The sequence below is a fragment of the Spea bombifrons genome, chromosome 5 (genome assembly GCF_027358695.1).
Source record: "Spea bombifrons isolate aSpeBom1 chromosome 5, aSpeBom1.2.pri, whole genome shotgun sequence".
NCBI classification, from domain to species: Eukaryota; Metazoa; Chordata; class Amphibia; order Anura; family Pelobatidae; genus Spea; species Spea bombifrons.
The window spans coordinates 106089677-106105268 of NC_071091.1; the positions used below are offsets into that span (position 1 = coordinate 106089677).

The 15592-nt window shown below is 44.4% G+C and overlaps 2 protein-coding genes across 2 annotated transcripts in view; one reads left to right on the forward strand and one right to left on the reverse strand.

Annotated features, from left to right (window-relative positions):
- TRAPPC9 (trafficking protein particle complex subunit 9) overlaps positions 1 to 15592 on the reverse strand; it is a 242591-nt gene that overhangs the window by 205522 nt on the left and 21477 nt on the right. Inside the window, exons 2-5 of the mRNA XM_053466161.1 lie at positions 4941 to 5544; positions 2771 to 2916; positions 1899 to 2027; positions 69 to 95 (exon numbers count right to left, since the gene is read on the reverse strand). Of these exons, the coding sequence (XP_053322136.1) occupies positions 69 to 95; positions 1899 to 2027; positions 2771 to 2916; positions 4941 to 5524 (886 nt within the window). The 5' untranslated portion in view covers positions 5525 to 5544. The remainder of the gene's footprint in view (positions 1 to 68; positions 96 to 1898; positions 2028 to 2770; positions 2917 to 4940; positions 5545 to 15592) is intronic.
- CHRAC1 (chromatin accessibility complex subunit 1) lies at positions 7201 to 8764 on the forward strand. The gene is made up of 3 exons (XM_053466167.1): positions 7201 to 7340; positions 7827 to 7953; positions 8401 to 8764. The coding sequence occupies exons 1-3, from the start codon at positions 7218 to 7220 to the stop codon at positions 8592 to 8594; spliced, it is 444 nt and encodes a 147-aa protein (XP_053322142.1). The 5' UTR covers positions 7201 to 7217; the 3' UTR covers positions 8595 to 8764.

Sequence of the window (15592 nt, forward strand, 5' to 3'; positions counted from 1 at the left end):
GAGGGTTGCATATCACTAACATACAGGGGAGTGTCATAGTTCAGCAACGATTTATTCAATTTACTGACCTGGATCAATGAGAACCTCCTGGGCACCTGTTGGGAAAAACAGAAACTACATGAATAAAATGCAAGCTCCATATACAGCGGAAACCTTCCCCAAAATATCATTATGGTGATCAGAGCAGGTCCCATGTCTTGTACATAACCCCTAGCCCTGTATACAGTAATAACCCCCAGCACTATATACGGTAATATAACCCCCCCCAGCGCCGTATACAATAATATTACCCCCCAGTGCTGTATACAGTAATATAACCCCCAGCGCCGTATGCAGTAATATAACCCCCAGCGCTGTATACAATAATATTACCCACCCCGGCGCTGTATACAGTAATATAACCCCCCCCAGCGCTGTATACAGTAATATAAACCCCCCAGCACTATATACAGTAATATAAACTTCCCCAGCGCTGTATACAGTAATATAACCCCCAGCGCTGTATACAGTAATATAACACCCCAGCGCTGTATACAGTAATATAAACCCCCCAGCACTATATACAGTAATATAAACCCCCCCAGCGCTGTATACAGTAATATAAACCCCCCAGCACTATATACAGTAATATAAACCCACCCAGCGCTGTATACAGTAATATAAACCCACCCAGCGCTGTATACAGTAATATAACACCCCAGCGCTGTATACAGTAATATAACCCCCCAGCGCTGTATACAGTAATAAAACCCCAGCGCTGTATACAATAATATAACCCCCAGCGCTGTATACAGTAATATATCCCCCAGCGCTGTATACAGTAATATAAACTCCCCCAGCGCTGTATACAGTAATATAAACCCCCCAGCGCTGTATACAGTAATACAACCTCCCAGCGCTGTATACAGTAATATAACACCCCAGCGCTGTATACAGTAATATAAACCCCCCAGCACTATATACAGTAATATAAACCCCCCAGCACTATATACAGTAATATAAACCCCCCAGCGCTGTATACAGTAATATAAACCCCCCAGCACTATATACAGTAATATAAACCCACCCAGCGCTGTATACAGTAATATAACCCCCAGCGCTGTATACAGTAATATAACCCCCAGCGCTGTATACAGTAATATAACCCCCCAGCGCTGTATACAGTAATATAACCCCCAGCGCTGTATACAGTAATATAACCCCCCAGCGCTGTATACAGTAATATAACCCCCCAGCGCTGTATACAGTAATATAACCCCCCAGCGCTGTATACAGTAATGTCGGCCGCTGACAAAAGCCTTGTTTTATGCAATTTGTTCCAATAAACTCCCTTATCTGCAGACCTGGAGCCGCCGTTGCTGTCAGTCATGTGATATTTTGGGTGACTTTCCCGGCTCAAACACCACACTGAGCTGATGCTTTATGGCAATGCTAATGAAGTCCCTTCCTCCATAGACTTTCATTAGTCAGACTTTCCGGCTGGGTGATTTATTCTATTGTTCCCCACAGGCAGTATGATAAGGAGTCGGGGGGGGGGGGGTTAGTAGATCAGGGATCAGATAACAGAGCGAGAATCATACAAACGGCTGATACAATATGAAAAAAGGTGATTTAAAAGTGGGTTATGTATGAAAAGTGAATCTGATCCATTATTGAAGAGGTTCTTAGCACCATAGCAACCAATCAATACTCCGATCACTTACACACTTTTATGACCGTTTGTTCAATATGTGGGATTCGACGACAACCTGGAGCCTCTGAAGACCTGTGGCAAGTCAACTAAACACAGCCGCGTGCAATAGGAGTTTCTGCCGACTGTTTATTCTAACAAGTGATTTTAGAACAGCCAGACCCTAAAGTACGGGGAATAAACCCACCGAGCGACTGTTCTCTCTTACCTGGTCTGTGCCTTTTGCTGGCCTCGGCAGAAACAGGCGCGTTCTGGGGTCTTCGAGACCCAATCTTGCCGCCCGTACCCCCAGGGTAATGATGGATAACCGAGGCAGAGCAGAGACCCTCTAACGCAGCTGCAACGATAAAAAAAAAAAGAATATAAGCCAAGGAAAGAAGTAATAAACGCAAGTGATTTTACATTCAGCAGGGGCGGAATAATCCTCCATGTAATTATCAGCATACTTTTACAAAGAGCTAAAAGTGATGCAGTCACCGTAGCAACCAAGCGAACGCTTGCTGATTTGCGCTGTATACATAACCATCTGTGCTTCCAAATATTCGCCTTTGTTTTTGCTTCTGCCCATCTGAGTGCATGTATTCGAAACACGGAATTTGCCGGTAGATCATCCTAAAGATTCAGGAGCCGTATGTCTATCCCATGCATGTTTAATATCGTCACTTTACTACCCTCTACCACTTCTGCTGGGAGGCTGTTCCACTTATCAACCACCCCCCTCAGTAAAGTAAAACTTCCTTACATTCCATCTAAGCCCCTGACCCTCTATTTATATACGTAAACAGTCAAGCAAAGTTATTAATTAGCATTTCAATCCCGATGTCGCTGTCAGACTGAGGCAATTCCTGGCGGTGATTATTTATACCCGCGTGTGATTGCCAGTCCCGTTAGAAAGTCAGAGGTGGTGGAACTACAATTCCCATGATGCTCTGCTAGACAGTTTGCTGATCATCAAGGGAGCATCGATGTTTTAAGAACATCTGGGAGCTTCTCTGTCCCCTCCGTTTAAACATAGAGAGAATCAGAGAGGAGACAACTATTCTCAGCATCCGCAGACCATGCGCGGGTGCGTGTGCTCACCTCCCAGCCAGACAAAGTCATTGAGCGCCCGCAGCAGCTCCACGGCCATGTGATAATGCACCAGCGCGTCCTGCAGCATCCCGGCTTGCAGGCTGAGGTCCCCTACGTGCTTGCGCATGCGTCCTTGGCATCGCTTCTTGTAGTGCCTGAGAACAAAAAGAAAGTTGTTACCCCGGTGAGGAACCTGAACGCGCTGCTGCTTATCCTGACGCAATATATATATACCGTATTTTTCGCTCCATAAGACGCAGTTTTTTTCCTCCCAAAGTAGGATGAAAAATCAGCCGCGTCTTATGGAGCGAAGATGCAGGCAGGGAGGGGGGGGGCAACGATATACCGTATTTATCGGCGTATAACACGCACTTTTTTAACTAAAATCCGGAGCTTAAACCCTACCTGCGTGTTATACGCCGATAAATCCGGGGTCGCAACTGAGGCAGGCGGCGGCGGCGGCCGCCAGCAGAGGAGTCCTGGATTTCTGCCAGTCAGGGGGGCCCAAGGGGTGCCGAGCGGTTGCTGAAGACAACCGCTCGGCAACTCTCGGGCCCCCCTGCCTGACAGATATACAGGAATCCTTTGCTGGCGGCGGCCGCCACCGCCGCCTGCCTCAGCGCTTCAACTCCTGTGTTGGAAGCGTTTGTCTCGGGTGCCGGCGCTTTACGCTGGGCGCCGGCATATGACGTCAGACGCCGGCGCTCAGCAGTGAAGCGCCGGCACCCGAGACAAACGCCTCACGCTTCCAACACAGGAGTTTAAGGTAAGTGACCGGGGCGGGGGGGGGAGATCCTGAGAAGGGGGGGTTAGGGAGTAAGAGGGGAGATACTGAGAAGGGGGGTTAGGGAGGGAGGTCTTACTGTGTGTGTGTGTCTTACTGTGTGTGTGTGTGTGTCTTACTGTGTGTGTGTGTGTGTCTTACTGTGTGTGTGTGTGTGTCTTACTGTGTGTGTGTGTGTGTCTTACTGTGTGTGTGTGTGTGTGTCTTACTGTGTGTGTGTGTGTGTGTCTTACTGTGTGTGTGTGTCTCACTGTGTCTGTGTGTGTCTCACTGTGTCTGTGTGTGTCTCACTGTGTCTGTGTGTGTCTTACTGTGTGTGTCTTACTGTGTCTGTGTGTGTCTTACTGTGTGTGTCTTACTGTGTGTGTCTTACTGTGTTCATAGCTTATTCAGTTATTGTAATAAATATTTTAGCCCATTTTTTAGCTAAAAATATTTTTTCCTTTTTTTCTCCTCTAAAATCTAGGTGCGTCTTATCAGCAGGTGCGTCTTATAGAGCGAAAAATACGGTATATGTTAATAAACGTCACACATACAAACATACATATTACAAAAGCGTTGTGTATGGCAGCCACGAACACTCGCTAATACTCGTGTTCTCTGAAAAACGTGGGATTAGGAAAGACTGGGAAAGAAAATGAATAATTACGTCACGTGGAAACTACAACATATATACATTTTAAGCTTCTATGTAGCCAATAGGAGACCAGCAGGAATACAAGTCTGTCTCCTATTGCTTACTCACAAGTCAGACATCAGACACAAATTCCTAGTACTGCTGAACGCTCGTGTCCCTCCCAGAGACCCTTAAGCGATTCATTCAAAATGCTGTCACGTGACACAGCAGTAGTGGTTGTCATAGAAATTGAAAAGGATTTTTTAAATATTTGTTATGTTTTTCTATTAATTTTCAGATAAAAGAATATCCGCTGATGCTCATTTGCTTAGTGAAGATACTATTTCTTGATTTTATTGTGACATCATCATATTGTAAGTGGAACAGCAAGTTAAAGAGACAGAAACAAACAAAAAAATACTTTTCCTCAATTCACGTTTCTGCTCAAACGATGAATACTGTATTTGCTCGATTATAAGACGACCCCCCCTCCAAAACCTTGGATCTTAATGAAAATGGAAAGGACTGAATATAAGATGACTATTGGGGTGTGGGATCAAAACCACTGTTTTTGCTTTAGGTGCTCTCACACACTCTCTCATTCACTCGCACACTCTCATTCACTCTATGTCCTTGTCTTCCGCCATTCTCTGCCTTCAGTGTCCCAGTCGCCTTTTCTGCAGCCTTGCAAATATCTTGTCTTCTAATCAAGCAAATATGGTATTAATAATAATCATAATAAGGATAATAATGAATAATATAAATAAATATAAGTTTACCTGCTATCTGGATCCAGCCCCACAAAGTCTTTCTTCTCATACGGAACGTACAGAAGCGGAATCTTCTCTCCGGATTTCTCGCTGGTCCGGTCCAGACGCTTGGACTCCAGCACGATGAAAAGGGACTCGATAAAGTCCTCCACGCGTTTCTCCACCGCCTCGCAGTCCTCGTAGTCGGGGTAAGAGGCCACGTCTATGCGGGACTGGTCGGCAAATTCCTCTTGCAGCCCAAAGACCAACAAGCGGGAGTCGTACAGCGTGGAGCTATAAGCCTCCTTGTTCTGATCAAACTTCAGGAAGACGAGCGGCAGGTCTCGGGGGGAAGCGCATTCAGCGACGCATATGAGACCCACGACTTTCCGGTGGGTCTGAAAATCCCCCCATTCGTTATTCTCGACGGGGTAGTGGTGCCGGTAGCGGATGTAGAGGACCCGCTGACAGTTACTGACGTTTACTTGAGAGACGGAGGAGATGCGCTTGTAGATCTTGAAGAAGTTTTCATTCTTAATTATCCCCACAGGCTGGACCACTACAAGGAGGGACTGGTGGTCCTCGGAGCACTGCAGGTAGTCGGGCGCACTCATTCTCAAACAGGGCGGAGTTTCTGCTGGGGAAAAAACGGAAAAATGTAACCAATAATAACAAGGAACCGAACCATCAAGCATACATTAACCATTCGGCCCCCGTCTAATCTACCCATTTCTCCTGCTATAAAGACTCAAGATTCAGGGGCCATGTGCCTATCTCATACATGTTTAAATTCCCACGCTGTATTAGCTTCTACCACTTCTACTAGGTAGTTGTTCCACTTATCTACCACCCTTTGAGTCCATTCTATGTGATAATACATACAGAAATCTAGTACTTTGTGTCTTGCTCAGTAGCACGCTACATGTCCATTAATAAAAAAGTGTCCACACACCATGCGCGACAAGTCTTACGGGAATCATTGGACCCTATGGTCCATTATTATTCTTCTCTTTTATTTCTATAGCACCAACAATTCCCACACGCTTCTTACAGTCCCTACATTCAAAGGGACCGCCCGATACATTAGGTCTGTACTAAAGCCTGTTGCTGCTTAACTGCCACATAACAGATACATTTACATAAAACATGGCATTTTATTTAAAAACACAAACCACCTGCACCCTCTTTATCCCATACACATGGTATGACATGTAATGACATAAGAGTGAAATCACATGGCTGCAGAATAACAGCTATAGAAGCAGTGATGTCATTCATTGACAGCTATACTGGGGTAAATGTACAGCCTCTGGAAGACAGAGCATAGCGTTACCCCACACCCCTGTAGGGCAGGTTTAATTGAACAATACACAAAACACCCTGCCATTTACCCACCTGCCTCCCCGTTCTCCTCTCCTGCCCAAGCTCTGATCACCACTTCCTGCTTCCAAGGGGGAGGAGTCTCAAGCCCGCCCCCGTTGGAACGCACCCATAACAAAAAACAAAACGGAGGAAGGGGAAATTGAACCACCAGCTTTACATCCCCCAGCAGCTGAGTTTCTTAGCGAGATATTTTATTTTGTTCATTTTAATAAATACAACAGCGGTTTCTAGCCGCTGTTACTTTTTAAAGCGCTGTCCAAAGGATGCCCTCCCCCCATGGCTTCCCGGTTAATGGTTTGTTCCAATGCGTCTCCCTGCCGGCTGATCAGCAAAAAGAGCGACCGCGTCCCAGTCATTGTTTTGATGAAGGGCCAATCGGATTTGTCTATCCTGCGACGCGTCATCAGTTGCTAAGAGTTTTTGTTGCCTTTGATGAATGTAGTATGAAACTGCCTAGCAGGGAGCCATGGAGTGAAATGAACTCTTCCAATGCCTTCTTCATACTGCATGACGTCATCGATAAAAGAAAGTGCAAACTTCATAGTGTATGACTCATTGATAAAAAGTGTAAGTGCTATGCCCTCTTCATGCTGCACAATCTCACGATGAGCATTGATCAAAACGCTGCAATGAGTTTATCATGCTGCATTCCCTAAATAATACTAACCAATGTGATTACCGAAGCTGTATGACGCTGCATGACCTCATCCAAAAAGTGCCACTCTAAATCACCTCTTATACCACATTGCCTCATTAACAATACGAACACAACCAGCGGCCAACGAATAAGCCAGGCAGCCAATGAGCAGTCTGTAGAGCAGAGGGTCACGGGAGTTGTAGTTCCAGTCTCCCACATGCAAGCATTTGTGTAGGTTTTTTTCTTCTTCAAAACGCGTAGCTTTATTGTTCCCCGTGCAGTGCAATATGGCAGCGTCCGAGAGCCGTCTGGTGTCTCTTCCGCTTTCGCGTATTAGAGTCATTATGAAGAGCTCTCCTGATGTGTCTAATATTAACCAGGACGCGCTGATTCTGACCACGAAGGCTACGGTGAGGGCGGGCAGAGCGGAGACGCGTTTATGAGGCGGTGTTTGCAAGTAATGGGGATCTGGGACCAGTGGCTATGGGAGTCGGGGATGTGACAGAGCTGGAAGGGGCTGTTATGGAAAATGTATGGTGAGAGGAGCTGATGGTGGACCGGTGATAGATAGGAGGGATAGCTGGTAGTGGAGGCAAGTAATCTCCGTTTTTACTGAGGTAGTAGATAAGTGGAACAGCCTCCCAGCTTGCTTTTAAGCTTTTTCTGAATCGTTCCTGTGGCGTCGGGTGTAATGAATTAACCGGATCTAAATCCACCACTATATGTTTTTCCCTTAACTTTGATTCTCTAATGCATAGCGATGTTATGTTTGTTAAATGTATGTTAGAAATGAACCTCTAATATGGTGGATCTGGTGGCATGAAGAGTATTAACCTGTTAATGAGCTGCTTTTATTTACTTTCTGTATAACTTTCTCTCTTGTTGTTGTCTCGCAGGAGCTGTTTGTCAAGTACCTGGCTTCGTATTCCTATAAGAACGGGACCGGTAAAGAGTCAAACACGCTGTCCTACGATGACTTGTCGGAGACCGCCGAGGAGTCTGAGACATTCCAGTTCCTGTCTGGTAAGCCGTGGTCATTCACTTAAAATAATAACGGAAGCCTGAAGTCATGACGGAGTCGCCTCCGCCAACAAAATTCCATCTGTACTTCACCGCGCGGGGCAGACATGTTTCCCCTATGCTTTGTGTTGCCCTATGCTTTGTGTTGCCCTATGCTTTGTGTTGCCCTATGCTTTGTGTTGCCCTATGCTTTGTGTTGCCCTATGCTTTGTGTTGCCCTATGCTTTGTGTTGCCCGAAGCGGGGATTAAATTCCCGTTCCCGCCAGGAACTTTGTACCATACAGCTAGATGGCGACGGGCCGGGTCTGCACGTATTCATGTTTATTTGTTATCTTTGTTAACTGCCCCTTTTTGTAATTTGCTGACGCTTAATAAATAAAAGCTAATAATAATAATATTCTTATCAGAGCTGCCTCCAAGCAGTATATTAAATGTGATTTTACTTTCAGATATACTGCCAAAGAAAATACTAGCCAGTGAATACCTGGAGATGTTAAAGAAAGAAGAGGAAGGTGTAGATGATGATGAGGAGGAGGAGGAGGAAGAAGAAGAAGACGACGACGATGAGGAGGATGATGATGAGGAGGAGGAGGTGGAAGAAGATGACGAAGAAGAAGAAGAAAAAGATGATGACAACAATTGACCATTCCTTTTGGATAGTTCTTTGTTTTTATATTTCTGCTTGATTTTCTCTGCTTTTTTATAATTAAGGACTATTTTTGTATTTTTGGGAGATTTTATACAACTGGAAGTCAGACGCACTGGTAACTTATGTAAAAAAAAATAATAAAAAAAAAAGACCTAAAAAATATTATTTAATAAAACTTCTCAACTGAGATCCTAAATGTGTATTATTTTCCCGTTAACGCGAGTCTCCAGGTCTCCTGAACTAGACGCCAATAAGAATGCTGTTTTATGAAAGCTGACTGACATAGAATGCATGAGGAGGACAGTGGAGTCGGCCTCTCGGGGCAGAAGGGGCTAATAATGCCTTGTGGGCTGCCCTGGGTACTTCCATCAGAGCTGTTGCTCTAAAGCGTGGGGGAGGTGAGAGCAGGCAGAGCAGCTCGGTATGAATTTTGGGGTCTCGCTTGTCGCATTTACCATCAAGAACTTATTTTATAAGCGCAGGAACTCATCTGTAACGGATTTTAGTCCCCCTGAAGAAGCCATGTGTAGAGATGAAACGCATGCTGAGGATTTTATTAGGGACCCGCTATATTTCGCTCTGTTTTCTACTATGGTTGCCAGTTGCGCTGCCATTTATTAGGAACAAGTAGATGGTCCAAGTGTTACCACAGCGAGTTACGTACAAGCTTAGACTTTACTGTTACATAGAGATCCTTAGCAGAGTAGTTTGCTATTACCGTGGGTGACTAGGTAGGGCTGAGGGTCTCCAGTAGTGATAGTTTACATTTCAATAGCATAATCCCCCCTATTAAATGTATATTTATATGAATGTGTGAAAGATTCCATGTATTCGTTTCTAAAATCCATTAGGGGGCGCTGTAGGCTTTCTCTGTCTCTCTGCAAGCTATATTTATACAGTGGGAAGGAGCAGCAGGGAAGAGGCCAAAGGGTGTCTTATCAATTAAAAGAAGGATGATGACCGGCTGAATGCAAAGAGGGGTACACCAGACCTGGAAATGAGAGGCAAAATGACCTGTCGCATACCTGGCTGGTGTATCCCGTGCCACGGGCGTCCAACACGCTCACTGGCAGGGCCATCAGTTACTCCTGCACTGCTGCAGCTTCTCCAACAATAGCTGTCATTGTGGTTCGCAGATGGGGAAGATAGGTTAAGTCGTGTGCACACAACTGGCTAATGGTTGCCATGATTGGTGTTATCTCTGTCCTAATTGTTGCAACTATTACCAGAATCAGAGTGGGGGGGGCAGGTTAAGGTGATTGAGACATGGAAAATGTGAAAAGGAGATATGCGCTGGGGTCAAAAAGCTGAGTTAGGAACAATGCCGGGGTATTTTGGTGCAAAATAATATAATCATCATCTCCTGAGCAGATAGAACCCACATTTTAGGGAAACTTGTAACAAGAGACCCCAAATCATGAAAGAGCAAAGTTTGGAGTTTTGGAGGTAAAAGTAGCCCTAACCATTAAAGTACCCCCCAAAAAGTACATATTCAGTGAAAGAACATCTTCTGGTGAGTAAGACACTAACACCCTTCCAGATAGGAAAAACACCCCTGGTTCTGGTTTCTGGTTAATCATTGCCATTGCTGAAGATGTCGTCATTACAAAGCGCCTGTACTAAGACCTAGGGCAGGGGTACGCAATCTTCGGCTCTCCAGATGTTGTGGACTACATTTCCCTTGATGCTTTGCCAGCGTTATGGCTGTAAGAGCATTATGGGACATGTAGTCCACAACATCAGGAGAGCCGGAGATTGCCTACCCCTGACTTATAGGGTATTGTAGAAACTAAAGACTATTTTTGCTATTTTTGTGACATACGTGGCTTAGCGATGCGTGACTGTATCAGGTGTTCCGATCTGCCAAAGCTTACCTGGTCAAAGGAACCATTTTAGCAGATTATAAAAATACTATTTTACTTTTCTACACCAAAATATTAAATACACATTCCTTTCAACCGTAAGAACCAACCTAAAGTATATAAACGTTCACATGCACGATAGGCATAAAGCAATCCTGAATACAAGACAATGCCAAGGACAGAATAAGATTTGAGGTCCGGCTTATCACAGGCGGCATTAAAAGGCATTCGCGATGCCGGCTGTGTAGGGTTCGGCTGTGATCAGCAAGCAGGGCTCCATAGTTCTACATTCCTGATCACAATGTGTGTGACCAGCCAGCAAGGGAGCAATCGGAGATGCCGGCTCTCCCTTCTCCTGAAATGACCTTCTGTTGGGTGTCAGCATTTGAATTTCCTATTGTGTGATCGGACCGAGCGCCGTCACACTCAATCTGTCAGAGTTGCTACCAATGGTCAACCTGATCTCCCATGTAGCAGCAGGAAGATGATCGCGGCTCCTTTGCTAAGGGGGAATAATGGATCTGTTTACATAGTAACTTGGAAAAAAAAAGGCACATCAAGTTCAACTTCGCTGTTGATCCAGAAGATGGTAAAACCCCCCACATTGAAGCGATTTACAATAATGTCTCAAAAAATTACTTCCTGACTCCAAAATGATATATTATATACTCTCCTCCTATATAACTAATCCCGTCCTTATAACCCGTTATATCCTGTATATTCCTCATATTATATATTATATACTCTCCGGCCGTATAACTAATCCCATCCTTATAACCCGTTATATCCTGTATATTCCTCATATTATATATTATATACTCTCCTCCTATATAACTAATCCCGTCCTTATAACCCGTTATATCCTGTATATTCCTCATATTATATATTATATACTCTCCGGCCGTATAACTAATCCCGTCCTTATAACCCGTTATATCCCTGTATATTCCTCATATTATATATTATATACTCTCCGGCCGTATAACTAATCCCATCCTTATAACCCGTTATATCCCTGTATATTCCTCATATTATATATTATATACTCTCCCCCCGTATAACTAATCCCGTCCTTATAACCTGTTATATCCTGTATATTCCTCATATTATATATTATATACTCTCCGGTCGTATAACTAATCCCGTCCTTATAACCCGTTATATCCTGTATATTCCTCATATTATATATTATATACTCTCCGGCCCGTATAACTAATCCCGTCCTTATAACCCGTTATATCCCTGTATATTCCTCATATTATATATTATATACTCTCCCCCCGTATAACTAATCCCGTCCTTATAACCCGTTATATCCCTGTATATTCCTCATATTATATATTATATACTCTCCGGCCGTATAACTAATCCCGTCCTTATAACCTGTTATATCCTGTATATTCCTCATATTATATATTATATACTCTCCCCCGTATAACTAATCCCGTCCTTATAACCCGTTATATATCCTGTATATTCCTCATATTACATATTATATACTCTCCCCCCGTATAACTAATCCCGTCCTTATAACCCGTTATATATCCTGTATATTCCTCATATTATATATTATATACTCTCCGGCCCGGATAACTAATCCCGTCCTTATAACCTGTTATATCCCTGTATATTCCTCATATTATATATTATATACTCTCCAGCTGTATAGCTAACCCTGTCCTTATAACCTGTTATATCCCTGTATATTCCTCATATTATATATTATATACTCTCCAGCTGTATAGCTAACCCTGTCCTTATAACCTGTTATATCCCTGTATATTCCTCATATTATATATTATATACTCTCCCCCCGTATAATTAATCCTGTCCTTATGACCCGTTATATCCTGTATATTCCTCATATTATATATTATATACTCTCCGGCCGTATAACTAATCCCGTCCTTATGACCCGTTATATATCCCTATATATTCCTCATATTATATATTATATACTCTCTGGCCCGAATAACTAATCCCGTCCTTATGACCCGTTATATCCCTGTATATTCCTCATATTATATATTACCGTATTTGCTCGATTATAAGACGACCCTGATTATAAGACGACCCCCCAAAATCTGTATATTAACTTAGGAAAAAAAGAAAAAGCCTGAATATAAGACGACCCTAAAGGAAAAAAGTTTTACCAGTAAATGTTAATTCATGTAAACTATTTTTTTTAATAAAAGCTATGATTGAGAAAAATATTTTTTTTGTTTTTATTTCTTGTATTTTCCAACCTGTCCCCCAGTTACGCACATCTGCCCCCAGGCTTGCCACACCAATATGGCACTGTGGCCCATGATATGCCTTTTAACCCTCTATATGCCACTGTGCCCCATGGTATGCCTTTTGACCCCCTATGTGCCACTCTGCCTCCAGAAATGCCTTATACCCCTATATCCCATTCTGGCATTTAGGGGGTTAAAATGCATATTATGGGGCAGAGTGGCATATAGGGAGGTATAAGGCATTCCAGGAGGCAGAGTGGCATTAAGGGAGTTAAAAGGCATTATATAGAGCACTCTGCCTCCAGAAATGCCTTATACCCCTATATGCCACTCTGGCATTTAGGGGGTTAAAAGGCATATTATGGGGCAGAGTGGCATATAGGGAGGTATAAGGCATTTCAGGAGGCAGAGTGCACTATTAAATGCCCCCTTAACGCCACTCTGCCTCCTGAAATGCCTTATACCTCCCTATATGCCACTCTGCCCCATAATATGCCTTTTAACCCCCTAAGTGCCAGAGTGGCATATAGGGGTGTAAGGCATTCAAGAAATGACACACACACACACACACACACACACACACTTACTTACTTACTTACTTACCGGTGCTTCCAATTTCCTGCTGTATTGCCGGGGCAGCGGGTTGACGTCTCATTCCGCGGCAGCCGGAAGGAGGTGGAGTTGGCAGCGGGGGTTTGTATGCGTCCGTCGCAAATACCTTCCCCGGCTGTCAGAGATCAGGAACTCTGGAACTCTGACAGTCGGGGAAGGTATTTGCGACGGACGCATACAAACCCCCGCTGCCAACTTCACCTCCGGAAGCACCGGTAAGTGTGTGGGGAGGGGGGAGGCGACGACAGGAGGATCCAGGTCCCCTGCAGCGGTGCGGGGGATCTGGATCTTAGTCTCCTAATCAGACCTCTATTTGAGGTCTGATTAGAAGACGACCCCGATTATAAGACGAGGGGTATTTTTCAGAGCATTTGCTCTGAAAAAAACCTCGTCTTATAATCGAGCAAATACGGTAATACATAACTACTAAATGGGAAGAACTGGTCACAAGGTGCCGTGTTATGGCAGTTTGTCACCCCTTTAGTCCGGGTACGAGGCTTAGATGTAAAGTAAGGAAGTTTTACTTTACCAGGAGGAGACTTCCAGCAGAAGTGGTAGAGTGTAATACAGTGGGAATGTAAACGTGCATGGGATAGACGTATCGCTCCTGAAGATGAGACCAGTCTTTACATAAGTTGATGAGTTGGCCCAAATGGGTCTGATCTGCCATTAAATTCTATGCTAACTCTGGTTCTGTCATCATGGCGGTATGGGGCAGCCGGGTTCCCCACCCCCTTCAATATCTCCCCCATTTCATTATCTCTCTTCTTTCTCATTATCTCTTCCTTTCTGCCCATCTCTCCCTTTTCTCATTAACCCCCTTTATCTCTCCCCTTTCTTTGTATGTCGCCTCTGTTTTAGGGGGAAATGGGTGGGTGGGGGTGTCAGAACATCGCTTCCGCGTCCCAGGGTTTTCTGGTGGCACTTTTCCAGGAGTCCCCGGGTACGGTGATATCCCCACGCTCAGCGCCACTAGCCGATACACTTTGTGGGGAGCAGGTCGGTATGAACAGACCTCACACTCACTTTATTTTGAACCGGTTAGAGGGAGATCTGTGATCTCCCCAACCAGCCCTGCTCCTCCAGCGTTTCAGTTGGGTCCACATGGGAGGCACGATATTATGTAGAGCATGGTGCTCTCTGCCCCCCACCCCCCAGCAATGCTACTGACATAAACAAAGTTAACAAGATTAATGGAACACCTTACTTAAGAAGAAGAGCTGGAGAAGTTAACATACAGAGACATGACTGGGTACAAGGACACAATCAGTATATAATATATAATATGAGGAATATACAGGGATATAACGGGTTATAAGGACGGGATTAGTTATACGGGGGGGAGTATATAATATATAATATGAGGAATATACAGGATATAACGGGTTATAAGGACGGGATTAGTTATACGGGTCGGAGAGTATATAATATATAATATGAGGAATATACAGGGATATAACGGGTTATAAGGACGGGATTAGTTATACGGGGGGGGAGTATATAATATATAATATGAGGAATATACAGGATATAACGGGTTATAAGGACGGGATTAGTTATACGGCCGGAGAGTATATAATATATAATATGAGGAATATACAGGATATAACGGGTTATAAGGACGGGATTAGTTATACGGCCGGAGAGTATATAATATATAATATGAGGAATATACAGGGATATAACGGGTTATAAGGACGGGATTAGTTATACGGGGGGGGGAGTATATAATATATAATATGAGGAATATACAGGATATAACGGGTTATAAGGACGGGATTAGTTATAGGGCCGGAGAGTATATACCGTATTTGCTCGATTATAAGACGAGGTTTTTTTCAGAGCAAATGCTCTGAAAAATACCCCTCGTCTTATAATCGGGGTCGTCTTCTAATCAGACCTCAAATAGAGGTCTGATTAGGAGACTAAGATCCAGATCCCCCGCACCGCTGCAGGGGACCTGGATCCTCCTGTCGTCGCCCCCCCACTTACCGGTGCTTCCGGAGGTGAAGTTGGCAGCGGGGGTTTGTATGCGTCCGTCGCAAATACCTTCCCCGACTGTCAGACATCAGAGTTCCAGAGTTCCTGATCTCTGACAGCCGGGGAAGGTATTTGCGACGGACGCATACAAACCCCCGCTGCCAACTTCACCTCCTTCCGGCTGCCGCGGAATGAGACGTCAACCCGCTGCCCCGGCAATACAGCAGGAAATTGGAAGCACCGGTAAGTAAGTAAGTGTGTGTGTGTGTGTGTGTGTGTGTGTAGGTAGGGCATTTCTGGA

Bases quoted from the DNA above. Each gene is read 5' to 3' on its own strand.
- CHRAC1 (XM_053466167.1), top strand. From the start codon at position 7,218: ATGGCAGCGTCCGAGAGCCGTCTGGTGTCTCTTCCGCTTTCGCGTATT. The intron at 7,341-7,826 runs GTGAGGGCGGGC...GTTGTCTCGCAG, and splicing joins TTCTGACCACGAAGGCTACG to GAGCTGTTTGTCAAGTACCT. The intron at 7,954-8,400 runs GTAAGCCGTGGT...TTTTACTTTCAG, and splicing joins GACATTCCAGTTCCTGTCTG to ATATACTGCCAAAGAAAATA.